This window comes from Colossoma macropomum, unplaced genomic scaffold (genome assembly GCF_904425465.1).
Source record: "Colossoma macropomum unplaced genomic scaffold, Colossoma_macropomum, whole genome shotgun sequence".
Lineage (NCBI taxonomy): Eukaryota > Metazoa > Chordata > Actinopteri > Characiformes > Serrasalmidae > Colossoma > Colossoma macropomum.
Window position 1 is genome coordinate 38605261 of NW_023494805.1, and position 21533 is coordinate 38626793.

General features: G+C 40.4%; 1 protein-coding gene across 1 annotated transcript in view; it reads left to right on the forward strand.

The window, feature by feature from the left end:
- Positions 1-21533, forward strand: part of usp33 (ubiquitin specific peptidase 33) — a 58574-nt gene that overhangs the window by 22637 nt on the left and 14404 nt on the right. Inside the window, exons 7-18 of the mRNA XM_036596266.1 lie at positions 769-838; positions 4798-4911; positions 5023-5101; positions 9535-9925; positions 11953-12093; positions 12196-12308; positions 13546-13718; positions 14932-15002; positions 15108-15141; positions 16274-16319; positions 17627-17807; positions 18545-18671. Of these exons, the coding sequence (XP_036452159.1) occupies positions 769-838; positions 4798-4911; positions 5023-5101; positions 9535-9925; positions 11953-12093; positions 12196-12308; positions 13546-13718; positions 14932-15002; positions 15108-15141; positions 16274-16319; positions 17627-17807; positions 18545-18671 (1540 nt within the window). The remainder of the gene's footprint in view (positions 1-768; positions 839-4797; positions 4912-5022; positions 5102-9534; positions 9926-11952; positions 12094-12195; positions 12309-13545; positions 13719-14931; positions 15003-15107; positions 15142-16273; positions 16320-17626; positions 17808-18544; positions 18672-21533) is intronic.

Sequence of the window (21533 nt, forward strand, 5' to 3'; positions counted from 1 at the left end):
AAATGCTGCCTAAATCATCACACTCGCCTCATACTCAAAATTCAGGCTTTAAGATGGCTGCTGCTACTGTCTTTAGCAAATGCTACTTACTTTTTCTCATTTTTATTGATAACAGTGTGTCATACACTGTCAGAAACCACATAGTCAAGCCAAGTCAAAGTTTATTTATATAGCGCTTTTTACAGCAGGCGTTGTCGCAAAGCAGCTTTACAGAAAAATCCGAGTCCAAGCCCCCATGAGCGTCGCCAGTGGCGACAATGGCAAGGAAACACTCCCTAAGAGTGAAAGGAGGAGACTCAAAAGGGAACCCATCCTCCTCTGGTCGACCCCGGAGAGCAAAACAATAACACACAAGCAGTATGAACAGAGAACACGGCTTTAACATTAGTATAAAATATTAAAATACAGAAAAGAGGAAAAGCAGGTGAAGCTGTGGCTGTGGTTAAACAGAGTCTGTGCAGCAGCAGCATCATCATCAGCAAGTGTGTTAGAAATTACTGAAGAACTCTACACCGTTTGAGGCGACTGTGATGATTTAGATATGCAATTGGTGATGAAAAGCTTCCATTAGTTAGCTACATTAGCCTCATAGCTCCAGTACAAAACTGAAGAAGCAAACTTCAGACACTGAACATGTCTTGGCTGAACGATCACATTTGGGATAAGAGGAGAAACTGTGTATAAAGCTGATTTTTCACCAAGCTATTCCTTAGATGGTCACATACTCCAGTGTCTATTACTGAGTCTATGTGTGTTCACCTCCTGCAGGGCTGACCGGGCTGAAGAACATCGGCAATACTTGCTATATGAACGCGGCCCTGCAGGCCCTCTCCAACTGGTGAGGAAACATGAATCCCACCCAGCTTTTTCTATCAATGAGTTGCCATGTACAGATACGTGTGTGTTTGTGTATTTTCATAGTATCCGATTACATCAATTAAAAGATTAGCTAGCATGGTGGCCTGGATCAGTACGGTCTGCACATCTCCACAGTTCAAAATGTTCCAGTGCGTGACATTTATTTTATAAAAACTAATAAAAGTACCCCCAAAACTGCCAAAGCTCTTAAATTCTAAACTCATACGTAAATATTAAGCTCATATCAGCTTCTTTTTCACCAGCTTCCCATTTTAATTTTTCATTCCACCACTTTGATGACCTTCCACAGCTCTGTTGGTAGAGCAGAGGACTGTACACCTTAGGTCGCTGGTTCATATCGAAGGACATCTCGTTTAGGGGGCAGTCGTGGGCTGGAGGTTAGGGAACCAGCTTTGTGACCTGAAGGTCGGCGGTTCGATCCCCTGAGCTGACAGGACATGACTGAAGTGCCCTTGAGCAAGGCATCTAACCCCCAACTGCTCCCCAGCCTCCGTGGAAGGGCTGCCCTCCGCTTCGGGCAAGTGTGCTCACTGTCCCCTAGTGTGCGTTCATTAGTGCGCATGTATGTGGGTGTTTCACTGCACAGATGCGGTCCAAATGAGGTAAAATGAGGTCCAGTTCCTCTGTGTGCCAGTGTGCAAGCACAGTGGGCCAGTGGTTCTGAATTCATTCAATTCATTCATTCCTTAAACATAGAATAAATTTGGACAGTTGGTGACTAACATCGCTAACATCGATTTACCTTAATAAATACATTAATTACTTCAATAAATGCATCAATTCACCTCGGTAAAAAATCCTTAATCAGTAAATACCTCAAACTTTCACGTGGAAATGTTTACTGAGGAACTAATGTGCAGCACAGCGAAGCTATAATCAGCCACTGGAGCTGCTGATCGTGTCTCGCTGGCTGATCTGACGCTGAATGCACTTTGAATGTTATATCTGTTATTTTTTGTATACTATTTAGCATGCTAGCAAGCGGTTTGGAACGGTTTAGATTTTAGCTTTCGTTTTTCATCACTACAACCACAAATCAAATAAAATCAAATTAGTACACACATACGTTCGTTAATGTATGTTTATCTTTAAAAACTGTTTAAAAAATGTTTTTTTTTTGCCTTTGCTTGGTCGGTTATGGCTTCGTTATCTCTTTACAAACAGCCACAGTTCTGCTGAACGAACTTGAAGTTGCCTGCCAAAATGGCAGCAGCATGATTGTGTGTTTATACAGCAGTGTAGCTCCACCCATTCAATGCTGAGATAAAAAGTAGTGGATTGCTTTTTAAATGATGCTCAATACACAACAGCCAATCACAACAAAATCACTTACAAATTTCCTAAAGGCACAATAACAAAAACCATCCTGTGTAAAATGAATTATGAAATACAGGAAAGATGTAGGAAATGGGCCTTTTGTCCCACTTTACAGCCGACCTACAGAACGATAACTAGCACTGTACAAATCTGTCTTTTTCTATGAAATATTTACATATACAGCTCCTCTTCGTCTTCTTTGGGCTGAATGTATGACGCAGTATCAGCTGCTTGTGTTGCTGTAAGTCAGAAAGTTTCACATTTATTTCAAACTCATTTTGAAACTTATTTGAACGCGACATAAAACAACATTTGTTTTTCTGTGTTCAAAGCTACACTTGCCTTATCTGAGTATCTGATTAACTAAACGAAAGCTAAGATGAGTTCAGATAACCCCTCCCTAAACATCGCTCCGACCGAGCGGGCAGCAGCCAGCGTGAAAGCGACTCCATCAGAAAAGCAGCTTTTAGACCTAATCAGACTCTTTATGCCCACTCTCCACTTCTCTGCCACAATCAGTCTTTCCTTTTATTTCTTTTTCGCTCCAATTTCACATCTTCAGGCTTGGCCTGGTCACTTCTGGGCTGTTTTTTTATGCAGATCGCCATTAGCCTGATTAAAATGGAAATGGGTAATGTAACTAAAAGCACAGATTATATTTGGAAAGGCTCTGCGACATCCGAGAAAGATTTTTCAGGACGTTTTTAGTAAAAGCTCAACTGTGCGGATGAATATAGAGCTCAGAAAAATGGAACTGGGTCAAAATTTGCAATCCTAAAAAGACTGTTAATTACTACAGGGAGGTTAGTTGGAATTGTGCGCGTGTGTTTGTATGCAGTGGGAAAGATTGTTGTGTTTCGTGGGCACAACGGCATTTCTCTTTCATCTCTCCGCATACTCTGCGTGCCTTATTTGTAAGGATATTCTGAAAAAAAAAACGTTTGAAGGCTGCTAACGTAGGGACCTTCATAACATGCGCAAAAGAATTAATTAACATTTTTTTCAAAACGATATTTGTGTATTTATGAATAGCTTAAGATGTTCTTTTCTTAACACTGTAACACTGAGGCATCATTTGCTAGTAACGGATCTTAGAAGGCCTTGGCCAATTTAAGAGCTCCATATATGCGCTCTTTATAAGATTTGGGTGCATTTGAACTGTTCATGCTTATATGCATATACATACAAAAACTGCACTTAAAAGTATAGCTGAAAGTAGAACTACCCTTTGTAAAATACTGCTCAAGCGTAAGTGGTCCTCTGTTTTTCCATTTGAGTACAATATTTAAAAAATGACTTGCTTTTAATGTCCTTAAGTATCAAAAATACTGATTACAGCTGTGTTACTACATTTTGATGAATATTTCTGACGTGAAAAACAGAGCTAGATGTTCATGTCTACAACTCAAGTCTTCTTAGTTGAAATTGTGGTTTGTGAAGAAATGCAATCTTGTGCAAAAGTTTGGGCTCCCCTGCTCAAATGACATTTTGTTGATTTTGTGGAAGCAAGTCAACGCAGCCTCTACAGAGAACACTTTCTGTTTATTTTTGCTGAATTTAATTTACCGTATTGGGGAATAAACAAAGAATAAAATGTGGCCTGTGCAAAAGTAATGGCATGATATATATTTTAATATATATTTTTATGTTTTATTTTCTCCAGTGTGTTAAACTGAGCAAATACATTGAGATTGTGCACTAAAATGTGCAGAAAAATGTCATATTAAGTTTGTAGAGGACGTGTTAAAGTATTTTCACTTAGAAAATCAAATGAAACGTCATTTAATCAGTAGTATTCAAACAAAACAGATGTGGTGGTGGTGTGTTAGTGTGTGTTGTACTGGTCTGAGTGGATCAGATACAGCAGTGCTGCTGGAGTTATTAAACACCTCAGTGTCACTGCTGGACTGAGAATAGTCCACGAAGGACTAGAGGATGACCAACACAAACTGTGCAGCAGCAGATGAGCTATTCACTCTGACTTTACATCTGAAAGGTGGACTGACAAGGTAGGAGTGTGTAATAGAGTGGACAGTGAGTGGACACAGTGTTTAAAAACTCCAGCAGCACTGATGTGTCTGATCCACTTGTACCAGCACAACACATACTAACACACCACCACCACGTCAGTGTTACTGCAGTGCTGAGAATGATCCACCACCCAAATAGTACCTGCTCTGTGAGGGTCCATGGGGGTCCTGACCACTGAAGAACAGGGTAAAAGGGGGCTAACAAAGTATCAGAGAAACAGATGGACTACAGTCTGTAACTGTAGAACTACAAAGTGCACCTATATAGTAAGTGGAGCTGATAAAATGGACAATGAGCGTAGAAACAAGGAGGTGGTCAGAATGTTATGCCTGATCGGTGTATGTAGACTTTATGTACAGTGGTCTTTACTTGGTATCTGTTCTATTTGGGTGCTACGGTTTCTCATTAGGTCAAGTGGGATTTTGGCCAGTGTAAAGCTTGTCCAACCTGGCAACGGTTGCTATGAAGGAACGCATTACAATTCTTAATTGAAATTTGAGGCTCTTGTGCTTCCACCAGACTTCCTCCACTCTGACTTTCCATTTGTTCTGTCTGTTTGTCTGTCTTCAGTCCTCCCCTGACACAGTTTTTCCTGGACTGCGGCGGCCTGGTCAGGACGGACAAGAAGCCGGCTCTGTGTAAAAGCTACCAGAAGCTGATCACAGACCTGTGGCACAAAAACAGGCATGTAGCTTCTCCCTTCTTTTTTATTTGTTTATTTATTTGTATTACTTTGTCTGGATTTGTGACGTATTTAAGCTGTGGGCTCACTTGCTGACTGATGTGCACTTGCAGGCCGTCCTTTGTTGTCCCCACAAATCTGTTCCAGGGAATCAAAGCTGTGAATCCAATGTTTCGGGGCTACTCCCAGCAGGTAGGCAGTGAATAGGGACTCAGTTCTAATAATCGGCCCTATTCTGGATAAACAGCATGTCCTTGCTTTATCCTGTACGATGTTTCTGCTTCTAGTTCACACAGTCTGTAAATGGAAACTAAGCTGCAAAAGCAGCCTGTTTGCAGTTGACTGTGGTTGTGATATCACAACCATGAACACATTTGCATGTGACTGTTTAACCCCGCCTCTTCCGAATTTCCTGAGAATTTCTGTCCAAGCTTAACAGTTTGTTCCATATGTTTAAACATTTAATCGTAGACAGCTTATCAGTCACAGCACTGAACAGAGAGCAACCAATCAAAACAGAGGTTACAGTTGTATGCAAAAGTTTGGCCACCCCTGGTGAAATTACATATTTTATTGATGTGCTAAGTGAAAATTACTTAATGCATCCTTTAGACAGAACACACCTCTGCACATTTAATGCACGATTACTGTTTATTTGATGAATAATTAATTAATTAGGGGGGAAAAAAGATTAAAACGGGTACTGTGCAAAAGTTAAGACACATTGTAGGCAAATAAATAGGAATTTAAGCTCATTCCCTGCAGAGAATGTGTTAAATTATTTTCAATCAGAAAATCAACAAAGCATAATTTGATCAGGGGTGGTCAAACTTTTGTTTACGACTGTGTATCAGGCTTAAAGTAACAATAACAAAAGTATGGAGTGTTTAACTTTAAGATAGGTCGGAAAATGGTTAAGTTGAAATTAATTTGAATGGTTTTTGGTACCTAAATCCTCAGAAATGTTAGAAGTGGACTTCAGTGAAAAAATGAATCATGAAAAAAGGGTAACATTTTTCTGTAAGTCAGGTTCATAAGGATACAAGACAATTACATAAGCCTTTCATGACACCTGACATAGACTTACATAAACATTTATAAAGGCTTGTTCCAGTAAGCGGCAGTTCTCATAAAGGCTGATTTACTTCAGTATCAAGTTGACAAAATTTAGTGGCATCGTGTCCTTTTCACAGTTCGTCTCTTGGTTCCAATACAGATCTTAAAATACCATACAGGACATTTTAATCCTGACACAGTTTCTTACCCAAGTCTTGCCCAAAGATGATGCAAACTGTCCTACATCAAGTCAGTTTTTCAATGAGAACTGATTACTAACTATAATATGAAAGCAATTTCTTCTAGCACCACCACTAAGAGAGAAAGCAAAGACGTGACTCCGTGAAGCGGCGCTTTGTGTGCGAGAACATTCAGCAAAAAACGACTGTACAAACTGCTCGTTTTACTTAAGCGCCAAATACAGTAAAATATACATAACTCTTTTCGGTGTTTTGGCATTAGTTTTAGGATTCATAACATCTTATAAACAGCAAAATGAAACTCCCTTTACTTAAGAGTCAGAGATAACATGCACAACTCTGTCAGTACAGTGCCACTGTATTGCCACAGTGATCCATAAAGATCTTATTAAAAATACATATGATACTTAAAGGACAGAGAAAATAAACATAACTTTGCAATTACTGTGTCATGGTGTTGCTGTAGGGTACATGTTTCAGGCTCCAGTTCTCATGGGCCAGAACTCTGCAGACTTCAGCATGCTGCCTCATTTAAACACAGCTGATTCAGCTCATCAGCTAATTAGCAAGGGCTTCCTGAACTGAATTCGGAGCATTAGATGAGGGTAAACACTAATCTCCACAGCACTTTGGCCAAGAAGTTCCCCAGTTTTAATATCTTATGAGCACAAATACAGGGTGATTCAAAAAGATTCATCTGATTTCAAAATGATTTATTTCACTTGTAAATCTTTACAGATCAATGCAGTGAACTGTAAATGGTTTAAATGAGCATAAAGTTTATTATGTAATTTCACAAGTGCTCAACATGAACCTCCTCCAGCTGTACAGACAACATCAACGCCAGTCAAATTCATCCCATACTGGATTGAGCATGTCGGGTGTCGCTGCACTCACGGCTCTTTCAGTGCGATTTCGGAGATCATCCTGTGTTGTGGAACCAACGACGAACGCTCTGAGCTGTTGGAGGTTCACTGTCCACGAAAATCACACTGCACAGTTATGACGGATTCACTCTTATTGAAGTGGAGAACGCAGAACTCTTTCTGCTCGGGTCACATCTCCTCGCAGGCTGAAGGACGTCCTATGACGTCCTCTTTCAGTTGGTATGTGATTGGTTCCTAGGGGCCTCACGGTTGTAAAAATATGGCGCTTTGAAATCGGATGAATCGTTTTGAATCACCCTGTTTCTTATGAACACAAATATAAAACTCACTTTATTCGGGAACGTTTACTGAACTCTTTGACATACTAAAAATATTCTGAGCTAAGAAGCCTGTTGTCATAACGTGTCGTCATTTTACCGCAGTAAATGTTACATCGCAACCTAATGTCACCTGAAACCTGTCAGTTGACCGGCAGGGTGCAGCTCAAAGCACCACAGAACAATTCCATTTTTTATCTTTCTGTCACTTCAGCACCAGTCGTTCAATTCTGTGCTCTCAGATACAAGTATTTATCCTCCGTCCCGCGGTGGGAGGCACGGTGCACTCGCGTTAGCTTAGCCTAGCAAGCTTACCCTGTATGCTCAGAACCGTTCAGCCCTTCAGTGAAAACGAGGCCATTGAAATTGGCCTTTAATGACAACTGCCACTAATGTAAGTAAGCTTTTATAAATGTGTATGTAGGTTTATATATTAGCTATAAGGAAAGGCTTATTTAATTATCATGTAGAACTTGCCCAGCAGTAAAGTGTACAAGATTGTATAAGCCTGCAGACCCCATGCACTAAAAGCACCCCCTTTATTCTGTTTATCCCTCCTCTCATAATCTGTCATACTAGTTATTTCATCTTCTGACTTATTCCATCAGCAGAAGGTGCTTCAAGAAGGAGATATTAATAGAAAGCACTCTCGCTGTCCTCTGAGCACATCCTCCTTACCCTGGCTGACTTCTGACTCGGAATTAGTTCGAGGAGAAACAATCCCGTCCCTTGTGCTCCAGGTTGTCCTTCTCTTTTTCAGGCCACAGTGCCCTCATGGCCGTGTAATAAACCCACACGGGCCGTGCAGTCATTCGTCACGGCCGGCCAGAGAGGAAGAGCCATTTTTAGAACTAGCATTAGCATGCGTGGGCCGTCACGGGCTAGAATGGATTTCTATAAAGGCTCCAGCAGCAATAATCTCATTTACAGAGTCACATTCATGGACACATACTGAGAGAGAGAGAGAGAAAGTGTGGGTTTTAAGCTGTACTGTACTGGCTATAGTTTCACACACAGACCGGATTTTATTTATGTCTCCTCAGCTTGTAAATCAGTTTTCATTCAGCGGACAGCAGTAATCCTCAGCCCTGCTTTTGCTTGATGGCCCTTTGGCTGCTAATTACAGTACTGCACAAAAGTCAGAGACGATTTCTAGTCAAAACGGCCACTAAGTACAGGAGATTTTAGAAATAATAGGAGATATTTCTGAGGAGATTAGATATAAGATACTTCCCTTTGCACAAAGGTATGTAAAGACAGCTTTTACTGTGAAAAGGGAGGGGACAGAAAAGAAGAACCTTTGTGAATCAAATAAAGAAGCTGCTGGTATTATCAGAACAATAGTCTGACCACTCCAAATCTAGACCTCAACATTGTGAGAACATTGGATCGTGAGAAGCAGAAAGTATAGCCAGCTTCTAAGACTGAACCTAGGAGTCCATTTTTTCTTTGAAAAACTGAAAACAAGTCGCTTGAAAAGAATGGAAGCTTTAAAAAAGGCAAATACTGGACGCAATAAATACTGAAAAATGGCTGCCCTGTCATTGGAGCGTGACGAATGTCTGAACCAATCAGTAGACTTGTTTACCCAGTGTTAGGAGTGTAAAGATCCTCCAAATACATGGTTTGGTTCATGCCTCGTTTTGTTTGGGGGGTTCGGATGGAGTTGAGGGGTGACGAATAAGAAAAAACAGGCAAAAAATGTCTGGGTTTTATTAAATAGAAGAACAGTGAAGAACATGGTCTACAGCTTGCCATTACTTTAAATAGAATAATAATTTTGTGATTTTATATGCGTCACAATGTTAATTGTGAAACGAAAAATGAACCCTGAACAAACGACTAATTAAAATAATCCATAAAAAATTTATTATACAGTATCCATCCTTTCACATTGTTATTTATTGTTATATTTCGCATGCTACACTTTTAAAACAATACACAGGATTAAAAAAAAGAGCATAATGATGCTTCATGTGGCAGATTAAGGAACAGAATGACACAATTATTTTAACCATAATCCTCACTATTAGAAACAAAACTTAGATCCTGAGAAAATAGTTATCATTTCATTGCTCAGGCCTACATAGCAGCATGTTAACTCTCTTTAATCGTTGTGTTCCTGTGCCTAATACCTGGTCTGTTGTGCGCTGTCTCTTCCTCAGGACTCCCAGGAGTTCCTACGCTGTCTGATGGATCAGCTGCACGAGGAGCTGAAGGAGACTGTGGTGGAGCCCGAGGACCAAAGTCCGGTGGCCAGCGCGGACGACAGTCCAGACGAAGACGACCGCAGCCGTTCAGATAGCGACTTCCAGTCCTGTGAGTCGTGCAGCGCGGACAGCGAAGGTCCCCGGGGCCCAGAGGAGGCCGAAGAGGCTGACATGCTGATCCCAGATGAGGAGAAGGCCAACAGAGAGTGGCAGAAAGAGAAGAACCTCATTAACAACCTGTACCGCGCCGGCTCCCACGGTGACCTCGACAAGGACGTGGACACGACCAATGAGAGCAGAACCATCATCAGCAGCCAGGGAGCCATAAAGCAAGGCAAGGCTGCAGGTAAGTGTTCTGCTTTGGAATAGATCATATTGAGACAAATTTCGCATTACCCCAAATGTAGCTGGTCAGCCAAGACATATTTGGTGCCTGAAAGAGCGGCACGTTTTGGGGCGGGGTCACATTGCACTTGTTCTGAAGGCTCTTTTTTTGTGGGGATTCACGCTGCATATTTTGGCCATTGCTTTCTTTTGGAAAGCTAGAAATCTGCTAAATCTAAAGGGGATTACTGTCAATTTTTCTAAATTTCTGCATAATTAAATGGTTACAATATAAGCAAAGTCATTCAGAGTGGTTTGATGCTCCATTCTAGAGAAACTTATTCACAGTCGTGGTGAAAGGAACCAGACGTTTAATGCCTCCAAATCTCCCTCAGACATCAATATCTTCATACACATATTATATTTCATGTAAGAACTTGTGTGAGGGAGATTTGGAGGCCTAAAACATATTTCTAACCCCATTCATGGTCAAGAGAAACAGTTTTTTCAGATTTATTACTGTTTACCATTATCAGCATCACATATAAAAACCAGAAGTTGTGTAGATTCACTGGTCATGTTGGATAGTAAATAAAATGGCTACATTTATGTTGTAAACATCACAACCCCTGGTTTCTGTCACCACCACTGTAAAGAAATCTCAGTTGGTAAGTTTCTCTGCAATGAGCCATTTCACATCAAACCACTCTGGATGACTTTGTTTACATCTCAACCAATAAAAAATATCTGTGGAAATTCCTCTTTAACTAGCAGGTGTGATGCTGCTAGTGAAAACAAGGCTGTGTTTTGTTTATGCTGTGCTAATTTTGATCTGTGATATCATCCAGGTCAAGAAACTGGACCCACTATAACTCACGCAAGGCCTGCCATTCCTTTAATCTGATTGGTTAGAAAAAATGCTCCTGACAAAGGCTACTTGACCTCCTTGAGTTGTCTGCTTTATAAACTTGGGGTTCTGGAGTGCTCCCATGTGAGGCTCCCAGCATGGGGAAAAAACAGTGAACAAAATACATATCTCCCATTTAAACAATCAGAAATTAGAGTGGGTCGCAAAAACTCAGTACTTACAGTACTCTGATACTGTATGACGTACTATTGTACAGACAAACCACAGGCTTCATTGTGATGTACCTCTGCGAATTTCGTACAAACCCCATTTCCAAAAAAGTTGGGACGCTGTGCAAAATGTAAATAAAAACAGATTGCAATGATGTGCAAATCATTTAAACCCCATATTGAATTGAAAACAATACAAAGACAACATATCAAAAGTTGAAACTGGGATTTATTTTTTTTTTTTAAATACATGCCTGTTTTGAGTTTGATGCCAGCAACACATTCCACAAAAAGGGGCATCAGTGCACATGGCATGGGTGACTTGAACATCTGTGAAGGCACCATTAATACTGAACGATATATGCAGGTTTTGGAGCAACATATGCTGCCATCCAGATGACGTCTTTTTCAGGGAAGGCTTTGATTATTTTAGCATGACAATACCAAACCACATTCTGCACGTATTACAGCAACATGGCTCCAAAGTAAAAGAGTCCAGGTGCTAAACTGACCTGCCTGCAGTCCAGACCTGTTACCCACTGAAAACATTTAGCATTAAACAGTAAACATGCCTTTTTTTTCAAAAAAACAGTAAGATTTCTCAATTTCTGCCTTTGATATGTTGTCTTTGTATTGTTTTCAATTAAAAATAGGGTTTAAATAGGATTTTCACATCATTGCATTCTGTTTTATTTACATTTTGCACAACATCCCGACTTTTTTAGAAATGGGGTTGTAAATAACTACGTTCATCGGTGCCAGAAACCACGTAAGCTAGTTAATTTGAGATTTCCGCACAATTATCTGTGGTTTTCGGCAAGTATGTGATGATTTAATCGTGCAGTTTTCAGGGTGGAAAGACTGAATTTAACTGAAATGGTCAAAGTTGTGTGACCTAATAATGTCAGCCCCAATCACTGTTATGCTCTGTTCAAATCCCCGGTGGCTGTCACGTTTCTCCTGTTCCTCCAGACTCCAACCCTGACATCCAGGTCAGCAACAACGCCCGGCCCCAAAGCCCCAGTGCCAATGAGGGAATCGTCCCCAAACTGTCCAGCAGTCCCCCCAAATCTACCCCCATGTGGCCTAGCTTGAGCTCAGCTCACAAGAAAGGTACCTCAGCTCGACACACATCAGCTCAGCCTACGAGAACGCACCAGATTCAGTTACTGTATCTTAATGCAGTGTCTCTCTCCTTATGTCTTCATCTCTCAGTGACCTCGTTCGCACCACCGAAGAGCAAGCGTCAGAGGAAGTACCGCAGCGTCATCTCTGACATTTTTGATGGCACCATTGTTAGTTCCGTGCAGTGCCTGACCTGTGACAGGGTGAGTAGTCAGTTTGCTGGTTCCCATTACACACAAACAGCCTGTAACTGTAGTATAAACAGTGGAGATAATGTCACCACCATCTGTGTTAACCCTTTTAAGTCTAGTGTTGATAATGACATTATGCTCCAGTATTAGGGCTGGCCCATTTGGAGTGTGTCTCTGAAAAACCTCTGTTTGGAGGGCCATGTAGCCCGAACACTTGAATTTTTTTATCACAACAAAAATTGGGACACCCTACTGCTAGACGTGAACGTGCAAAACAGAGGGCTAAGGGCTAAGTGGTAGGGGCGAGGGCTGAAATGGGATTGGGCCTAAATAAACTTACTATGAAAGCAAATCTCCTGACAAAGATTTTGAGGTGGCAGCAAAACCTCATATCTCCAAAGTAGTAACTTTACAAAAGAATGAGAGAACTTTCTGACCGAACAAGATTTGTTTGTAATTTTGGACCTTTTAGTCTGTTTTTCATGAAATTTTAACATGATGTGAAAAGTAAAAGTCGTAAAAGGAGTTTTTATATTGTGCAAAAAAAAGTAAACAAAAAAATTATAACAAAAATAGAAACGCAAGCTTTTTGTGCGACATTGACTATATACTTCTTGAACTTGCATCTAAATCACAACTAGGCAAAAATCAGTCCGACTCATATGTGTTCTTATTTGACATAACGTTAGCTCGGCATCTTTGGGACGTCCACCAGAAAAAACCTGCTTGCTAGAAATCAAGGACTGGAATATGTTGATTAATTGAATTGTGGTTGATTATGAATGTAAATGTTATTGTTTAGAAGGGCAGTATTGAGAACCAACAACCGAGTCCTCATTTGGAAACATCAACGAGTAACCGAAGCCTATTTGGAGTAGCCCTGTGTAATATTTAAACATAATCAGAATTAAATATTTACCTAATTAAGTGCAGTTACATTTGGTTTATATTCAGTTTTGACAGATTTGAGTGTGTACTAATGCCGTTTTTACTCGTGGCTAAAATGTAATGTGTGTGTTTTTTTTTGTTTTTTTTTTCTTACTGCAAATCAAGATTTGTAAGCACAACAAAACCCTTTTCAGCAAATTCAAAGCCCAACTTTGGCCACTGTGTTCAAATGAAAGCCAAAAAACTGTAATGCGTGATATCAAAACCACTGCAGTGAATGGTGGGTGTTGTGATTCAGCTCTTTTTATACAGAAGTTGTCCTGCAGGCTGACACCAGATTTGTCTTCTCTTTCATTCTAAGGTGTCGGTCACCCTGGAGAACTTCCAGGACATCTCGCTGCCCATCCCGGGGAAAGAGGACCTAGCTAAGTTGCACTCCTCTTCCCATCAGACCGCCCTGGTGAAGGCTGGGTCCTGCGGCGAGGCGTACGCCCCTCAGGGCTGGATCGCCTTCGTCATGGAGTACATCAAGAGGTGAGTGTGAACAGTGTTTAATCTCTGATGTATAAGAGACGACACAAAATGGGTATGACTTACTGATTTATGTAGTACACCGATCAGGCATAACATTCTGACCACCTCCTTGTTTCTACGCTCATTGTCCATTTTATCAGCTCCACTTACTATATAGGTGCACTTTGTAGTTCTACAGTTACAGACTGTAGTCCATCTGTTTCTCTGCATACTTTGTTAGCCCCCTTTTACCCTGTTCTTCAGTGGTCAGGACCCCCATGGACCACAGAGTAGGTACTATTTGGGTGGTGGATCATTCTCAGCACTGCAGTAACACTGACGTGGTGGTGGTGTGTTAGTGTGTGTTGTGCTGGTGCGAGTGGATCAGACACAGCAGTGCTGCTGGAGTTTTTAAACACTGTGTCCACTCTCTGTCCACTCTATTAGACACTCCTACCTTGTCAGTTCACCTTGTAGATGTAAAGTCAGAGACGATAGCTCATCTGCTGCTGCGCAGTTTGTGTTGGTCATCCTCTAGTCCTTCATCAGTGGTCACAGGACGCTGCCCACAGGACGCTGGTGGCTGGATATGTTTGGTTGGTGGACTATTCTCAGTCCAGCAGTGACACTCAGGTGTTTAAAAACTCCAGCAGCACTGATGTGACTGATCCACTCAGACCAGCGCAACACACACTAACACACCACCACCATATCAGTGTTACTGCAGTGCTGAGAATGATCCACCACTCAAATAGTACCTGCTCTGTGGGGGTCCATGGGGGTCCTGACCACTGAAGAACAGGGTAAAAGGGGGCTAACAAAGTATGCAGAGAAACAGATGGACTACAGTCTGTAACTGTAGAACTACAAAGTGCACCTATATAGTAAGTGGAGCTGATAAAATGGACAATGAGCGTAGAAACAAGCAGGTGGTCATAATGTTACGCCTGATCAGTGTATATCTGTATAGATCATGACCACATCATGAGCTTCACTCATTCAGTTTATTAGAGCCCTTTACTTTTTACACTTACATTCACAACCCGACTCATAGGTCCACTATGTGGGGGTACAATTACAGACTGTAGCTCCTTTTTTTCTGTGCAGTTTATGAGCCAGTCTGAACCCGAAAAGAAGATTTTGTAGACCTTGATGTTATAATTTTAGATGCCAGTAGTACGAGTTGCATTGCTGATAAGGATATATGTACTTACCCTCTCTCTCTCTTTCTTAGCTGGTTCTGGGGCCCTGTGGTCACACTTCAGGACTGTCTGGCTGCCTTCTTTGCTCGAGATGAGCTGAAAGGTGAGTACATATGGTTTTGAACAAAACAGAATGTAAAATTAACACGATGACTGGTATGTATGTAGTTCAGAGTCTCTAACTTTACTTTGGTCCTTGTTTCTGTAGGGGATAACATGTACAGCTGTGAAAAGTGCAAGAAGTGAGTACCCCGTTGTAACTAGTTCAAGCTTATTTGCCTGCGAGACTGAATTTTTAAGCAGGTTTCAAAGGAATATTTCAACACTGAATCAAATTTACACATTTTCCCCATTACCCCTAACGTAAAAATGGAAAAGAATGGGCTCCCGAGTGGCGCAACCGTCTAAGCGTTGGCCCTATCATCAGGAGATCGCGAGTTCAATCCCTGGTGATGCTACAGCCATCCGTAGCACAATTGGCCTCGCTCTCTCTGGGTGGGTAGGATGGCCCCTCCTTCTCCCCCCATCACTCAACGCGATGCTAGTCAGCGCAGGCGTCTGTTAGCTCACGTAACAGATCTGGCGGTTGGCGCTTTCCTCCGAGCGCGTTCGGCTGTCCAGTGATGTTGCGTGAGCGGCAGTTCGAAAAGAAGCGGTGGTTGGTTTCACAGGTCTCGGAGGAAGCCTGTGTTAGCCTTCACCCTCCTAGCGTTGATAGCATCGTGTGATGGGGGGAGTCCTAACTAGCGGGTGGAATTGGAGACGACTAAATTGGGGAGATAATTGGGTAAAAATCAAAAAAAAAAAAAAAATGGAAAAGAATGACAAAAGTGTGGACTTCAAGATGACTGCAGCCCTCACCTTTGGCTATGCAACATAGTTTTGTCCGTTTTTATAGATAACACAATGTCAGAAAATTTATTAGAGTAAAAAAAAAGGCAAGTGTGTGATGATTGCGATACTAATTGGTGGAATATATCACTGTCGGAACAAAACCTCTTATCTCCAAAATGGTAACGTTACAGGAGAAGGAAAAAAGTTTCTTTACTTTTAATGTAAGTCTATGGAACCAGACTTTTTTACAAGTAATTTTGGGCCATTTCTTTTGCTCCATTCATCATGAAATTTAAACCCAATGTAAAGGGCAAAAGGCATTTTCAAATTATGTCAAAAACTGAAAAATGACAAAAATGGAGATGCGAGGTTTTATATATCAGCGATAAGCTTTCATTACTTGTTATCTGCATTGCCTCCAAGCTCCAGTGCAAAGCTATACTTAACGCAAACTTCAGACCCCAAAAATGTTTTGACTGATTGATTTTCTTGCCGAATTATCTCTGTAACGCTGTTGTTTGTGGCTTGTTATTTCTCCAGGTTACGGAACGGAGTCAAGTTCTGCAAAGTCCAGAGTTTGCCAGAGGTGAGTGCTGGAAATGTTTCATGAATTTCTCTTCTGAAATGGTTCACAGTGATTTCTTTCCACCACCTCATTTTGTGCCTTTTTCAGAAAGTGTATTATGTGGGTATTTGGGACGACATTAAAAAGCTTTTAAAATGTCTGGCATAATTTTTTTTGTAATTATGATCACTAAATGTCTTGTATTAGCTTCCTATGTGTAAGGAAAGGCTTAACTGCCCCCATTAGTGCAGGTTTCCTAATGCACCTATTAGCAAAATGGCCAGGAAAGAAACTTATTTCATTTAAAGTGTACAGCGGGCCATCCTTCGTTAACAAACGAAGGAGGGTTACATTTGCTTCTTTTATATATAGGGAGCTCTAATGCTCATTAAACTTAAGTCCTTTGCTGCAGCTGCATTAAAGCACAGCAGACTAGACCTTGAAAAGCTTGGTATTTCAGCTGGAGCGTCCATGTTGGTAGAGGTGTACCTTTTTTTTTTGCCACTTTTTTGCAGTATCTACTCTTGTTTTTCGCAACTAGTTGTTTTAATATGTGTACAGATAGGAATACATTATACTGTGTTAGAGACTGACCACTGATGAAGTCTGTAACTGTACACCATTATTTGGAATCTCGTAAAGTGGAAGTTCAGTATGGGAGTTTTTTTAATGCAGTGAACAGTGAGCATATTATCAACATAAAGACTCATTGAGAAATGAGAAACTCTGTGGTTTTATTTCAGACTATAATGCTCTCTGATGCGATTGAATTAACCCTCTGTTGTGTGAATTATTACTTAAACATGATAAAAATGTTTTAACGTGTTTTGTTATTTAAAATTGCTTAAATTATTGAAACATTTGAAAAAATATGTATTTTTTTTTAAGTGGGGTATTTCCCATAGCATCATAAAATCTAAAAATAAAAAGCACCATAAAATCTAATTTCTCTCTAAAAACATCCTTTTCTTGAAAACAAGATCAAACAAATCCAGCTTAGTGAAATATACGACCCAAAATTTACAAATATCAATTGTTTTTTTGAATGTATGGTAATAACAACACCATAATAAAAAATCCTGGTTATGTGATGTCATAAAGTATTTGTCCTTTCAAAGTAAAAGACCCTTTTCCCACAATTAAATAGTAAAACACAGATTTTATATCACTGCTTTTTAGTAAAATTGAGTTAAAGTAATTGTTGCCATAAGGCAACATTATGCAGTAGAGGCTGAAGTACTGTAAATATTTCCTTTATTTAATACTCAGGTCTTTTGAATTATGTTAGGTTACGCTTTACAGTGTATTTTCCTCTGTTTTCATTCCAGATCTTGTGCGTTCACCTGAAGCGCTTCAGACACGAGTTGATGTTCTCTACCAAAATCAGCACTCACGTCTCCTTCCCACTAGACGGCCTGGACCTGCAGCCCTTCCTGGCCAAGGACAGCTCGGCCCAGATCACCACCTACGACCTGCTGTCCGTCATCTGCCACCACGGCACGGCCAGCAGTAAGTCACACTTTCATTTGACACATCGGCAGTAGTGTAAAAGTGTCTGACCTCAAAACAGTTTCATTTGAAAATGAGTCTTTAGGAAAGAATTCAGTTATAACAGTGAAATAAATAAAACATGTTAAATGTGTCCAAATATATTCAAACTTTACACTGGGAACTTTTTAAGTGAAACAAACTTATATCTAGTCAATATATCTAATATTTCCCATTTTGAGATGGTTGTGCACTTATTATAAGATTATTTAGCTTATTTCTAGACATTATTTACTTGTTTTATGTTATTTTATGAAGTAAAATTCTCGTTATACTGGCAGATAATTTGGCTGATTTCAAGCACATTTTCTACAAGAAGAAAAATTATCTGCCAATACAGAGAGAAAATTTTACGTAATAAAATTACGTAGTTGTAAGCTTTACTTGTTTTATCTCAACAGGAGAAATATTAGATTTATTAACTATGTATAAGATAATTCTTCTTGACAAGATGCCATTTTTTGCATTGTAGCATGTGAATAACATGGCATACCACTTATTTTTGGATAGAACTAATGAAATATAAGAATAAGAAAAAGAAGGGGTAATAAAAAGCCTCCTTCCCCAGTGCTACAGTGTGTGCATATATGTGTGTGTGTGTGTGTGTGTGTGTGTGTGTGTGTGTGTGTGTGTGTGTGTGTGCACTGCTACGTGCTACAGCATTGGCAAACACAATTGTTGTTGCTTTTCTGTTTCAGGCGGTCACTACATCGCGTACTGTCGAAATGACCTGAACCAGCTGTGGTATGAGTTTGATGACCAGAGCGTGACCGAAGTCTCAGAGTCCTGTGTTCAGAATGCTGAGGCCTACGTGCTCTTCTACAAGTAAGATCTTCACGTTAACCGACAGTTTCGGATGTTGAACGCTAAAGCAGTGTGTTTGATAAAATGCATGTGCTGCATTTTAATGAGTGGGTCATTCTACCATTGCAGTCGAAAACAGGGCAGATGTTTTGTATGTGATTCAAGTGGAAAACGTAGTCTGTTATACTGAACAACATGAGTGAAGTTATAACGTTACTGACCTTAACACCACTGACAAAATTACTACAGTCTAAGCTTTTCTAAAATATAGTCCACTGCCAGCTCAGTCTCAGTCATACTGTATGTAGACAATTACAAATATTGCATTTGTAGTATTTTATTTAATCTCAGTTTTAAAATCACTAAATATTTCATGAGTAACACCACTGACAATTTTGTTCAACACATTTTCTGTCAGTATTTTAGCCAAATTCATCAGTAATATAAAGAGATTTTGCTAATCATGGAGTTATTTTTTCTTTCATTGAGATATTCACATGAAAAGGGCAAGATTTATTATTGACATAAGACTACATGTATACATTTAAAATATTTTAACATAGAATAGACAATAATTTAGTTTTTTTTACAATTTGAACTGAAAAACAAGCATCAAAATTATTGTTAAACAAAAGATAACATCAGGATCTGTGAAATCACTGGTGTGACTTGCACAACATGAAAAATCAGTAAACTAAAAAAGAAGAATTATCGTAGTTTTTGTTGGGTTAATTTAAGAATAGAACAACGAATACACATGAACTTTCTGTGGTTTATTATTTTGAGCTCATTTTCATGGCTTTAAATTTGCCACCACAAACTCTGGAGCTCTCACTCACTTCCATGCACAGTGTAGAAAGAAACGCACTTTAAATTGAGAATCTGTGTTTGTAATTAAAGCTACATAGATGTGGTTGATTAGAACGCTCACTGCATCAAAATCAGGCACAGTAGCCCTTATTTATATTCATGTCTGTTCCACTAAATCAGAGTTTGGCGCTGCGAGCTGCTGATTGAGCTCAGATATAATGCTGTTGGATGGTGTGTGAGTTTTCTGACAAAACTTGTATACAGAATGACAAACTGCAGGCTGACAAATACGCCTTTGTGTGTTGCGCTGACAACCACTGTTGATTACAGCGGATAATTGCAGTCACAGTATTGCTAAATATAAAAAAGATCATGCAGCTCTGCTCTCTATGATTGAGAGTTTTCCAAGGACAGTTAATAGCCCAGCTGTTGGTGGAAGGATAAGGCTCAAGGTTGTAATTACAGCACTGAACTTGAACCTCCATGCTTTGCTTTTCATGAAGCACCCAGTAAAACTCTGCCCTGCTGTCTAGAGTTCATATCGTTCTCTGCGATTCAGCAGTATGGAAAGCTGCTGCTGTATTTCAGGAGCGACGTTTCGGTTTAAAGCGCTGTGTTAACGAAAATACATACACCAATCAGGCATAACATTATGACCACCTCCTTGTTTCTACGCTCATTGTCCATTTTATCAGCTCCACTTACTATATAGGTGCACTTTGTAGTTCTACAGTTACAGACTGTAGTCCATCTGTTTCTCTGATACTTTGTTAGCCCCCTTTTACCCTGTTCTTCAGTGGTCAGGACCCCCATGGACCCTCACAGAGCAGGTGAGGGTGGTAGATCATTCTCAGCACTAAATTTGCTAAATTTCCTTCAGGATCAATAAAGTATCTATCTATCACTACAGTAACACTGACGTGGTGGTGGTGTCTTAGTGTGTGTGTGTGAGGGTCCACAGGGGTCCTGACCACTGAAGAACAGGGTAAAAGGGGGCTAACAAAGTATGCAGAGAAACAGATGGACTACAGTCTGTAACTGTAGAACTACAAAGTGCACCTATATAGTAAGTGGAGCTGATAAAATGGACAATGAGCGTAGAAACAAGGAGGTGGTCAGAATGTTATGCCTGATCGGTGTATGTAGTTTACACTCTTTCCAACATACCTCAGATGTAGTTGATGGAGATATGTTTGGTGTCTGAAGTTTGCTTCTTTAGATCTCCAAAGGAGCTATGAGGCTAATGTACATTTGTACATTTGAATAGTCCATCATGTACAGACAAAGCCTACAGTTGTCTGTGTTTCATGCTCAGGCTGCAGTTTCAGATAAAGCAGTGTCATTCAAAATAAGTAGCTGTGCACTGAGTACTGAGCAGAAACACTAAGGCTACATTCACATTACAAGCCTCATTGCTCGAATCCGATCTCTCTGACATGATGGTTCACACTCGTTTAGGTAAGTGATTCAAATCCGTCATTAATGTGAACGAACCGGCGTCCCACATGGCGTCCCAAATGACCCACATCCTACTCAGTAACGTCACATGAACGAATCACGTTCATCGTCAGCACAAACTAACGAGCAGAACGAGCTTCGCTGAGAAGATAATTAACTCTGATCAGCTCTCAGCTTCATTATTAGAGCGAGACGAAGGAGAAAAAGGTGAGATGTGTTGCTTTTCCACCGTTTACAGGCTTTAAGTTATATTCGGTGCTGTTGCCATGGTAACACTGAATGATGGCGCACGCGCAGTGGAAAAAACACACAAATTCCGATCTGAGCGTCACATTAAGGTCACATGACCATGAATCGGACACACATCCAATCTAGGACCACATATGAAAGTGGCTCAGGTCGGATTTGAAAAGATCAGATTTTTGTGTCCACACAGCCCTGAAAACATAAGATATGAGTCACATTAGGGCAAAAAATCGGATTTGTGCACCTTCAGCCTGGTAATGTGAATGTAGCCTAAGAAACTGAGCAGCGCTGCTAACACTGTGCACTTAGGCTAAAAGCCAGGCAGTGATTTACACAGTAGAACCATAATACAGTCTCTTTACAGCCTGT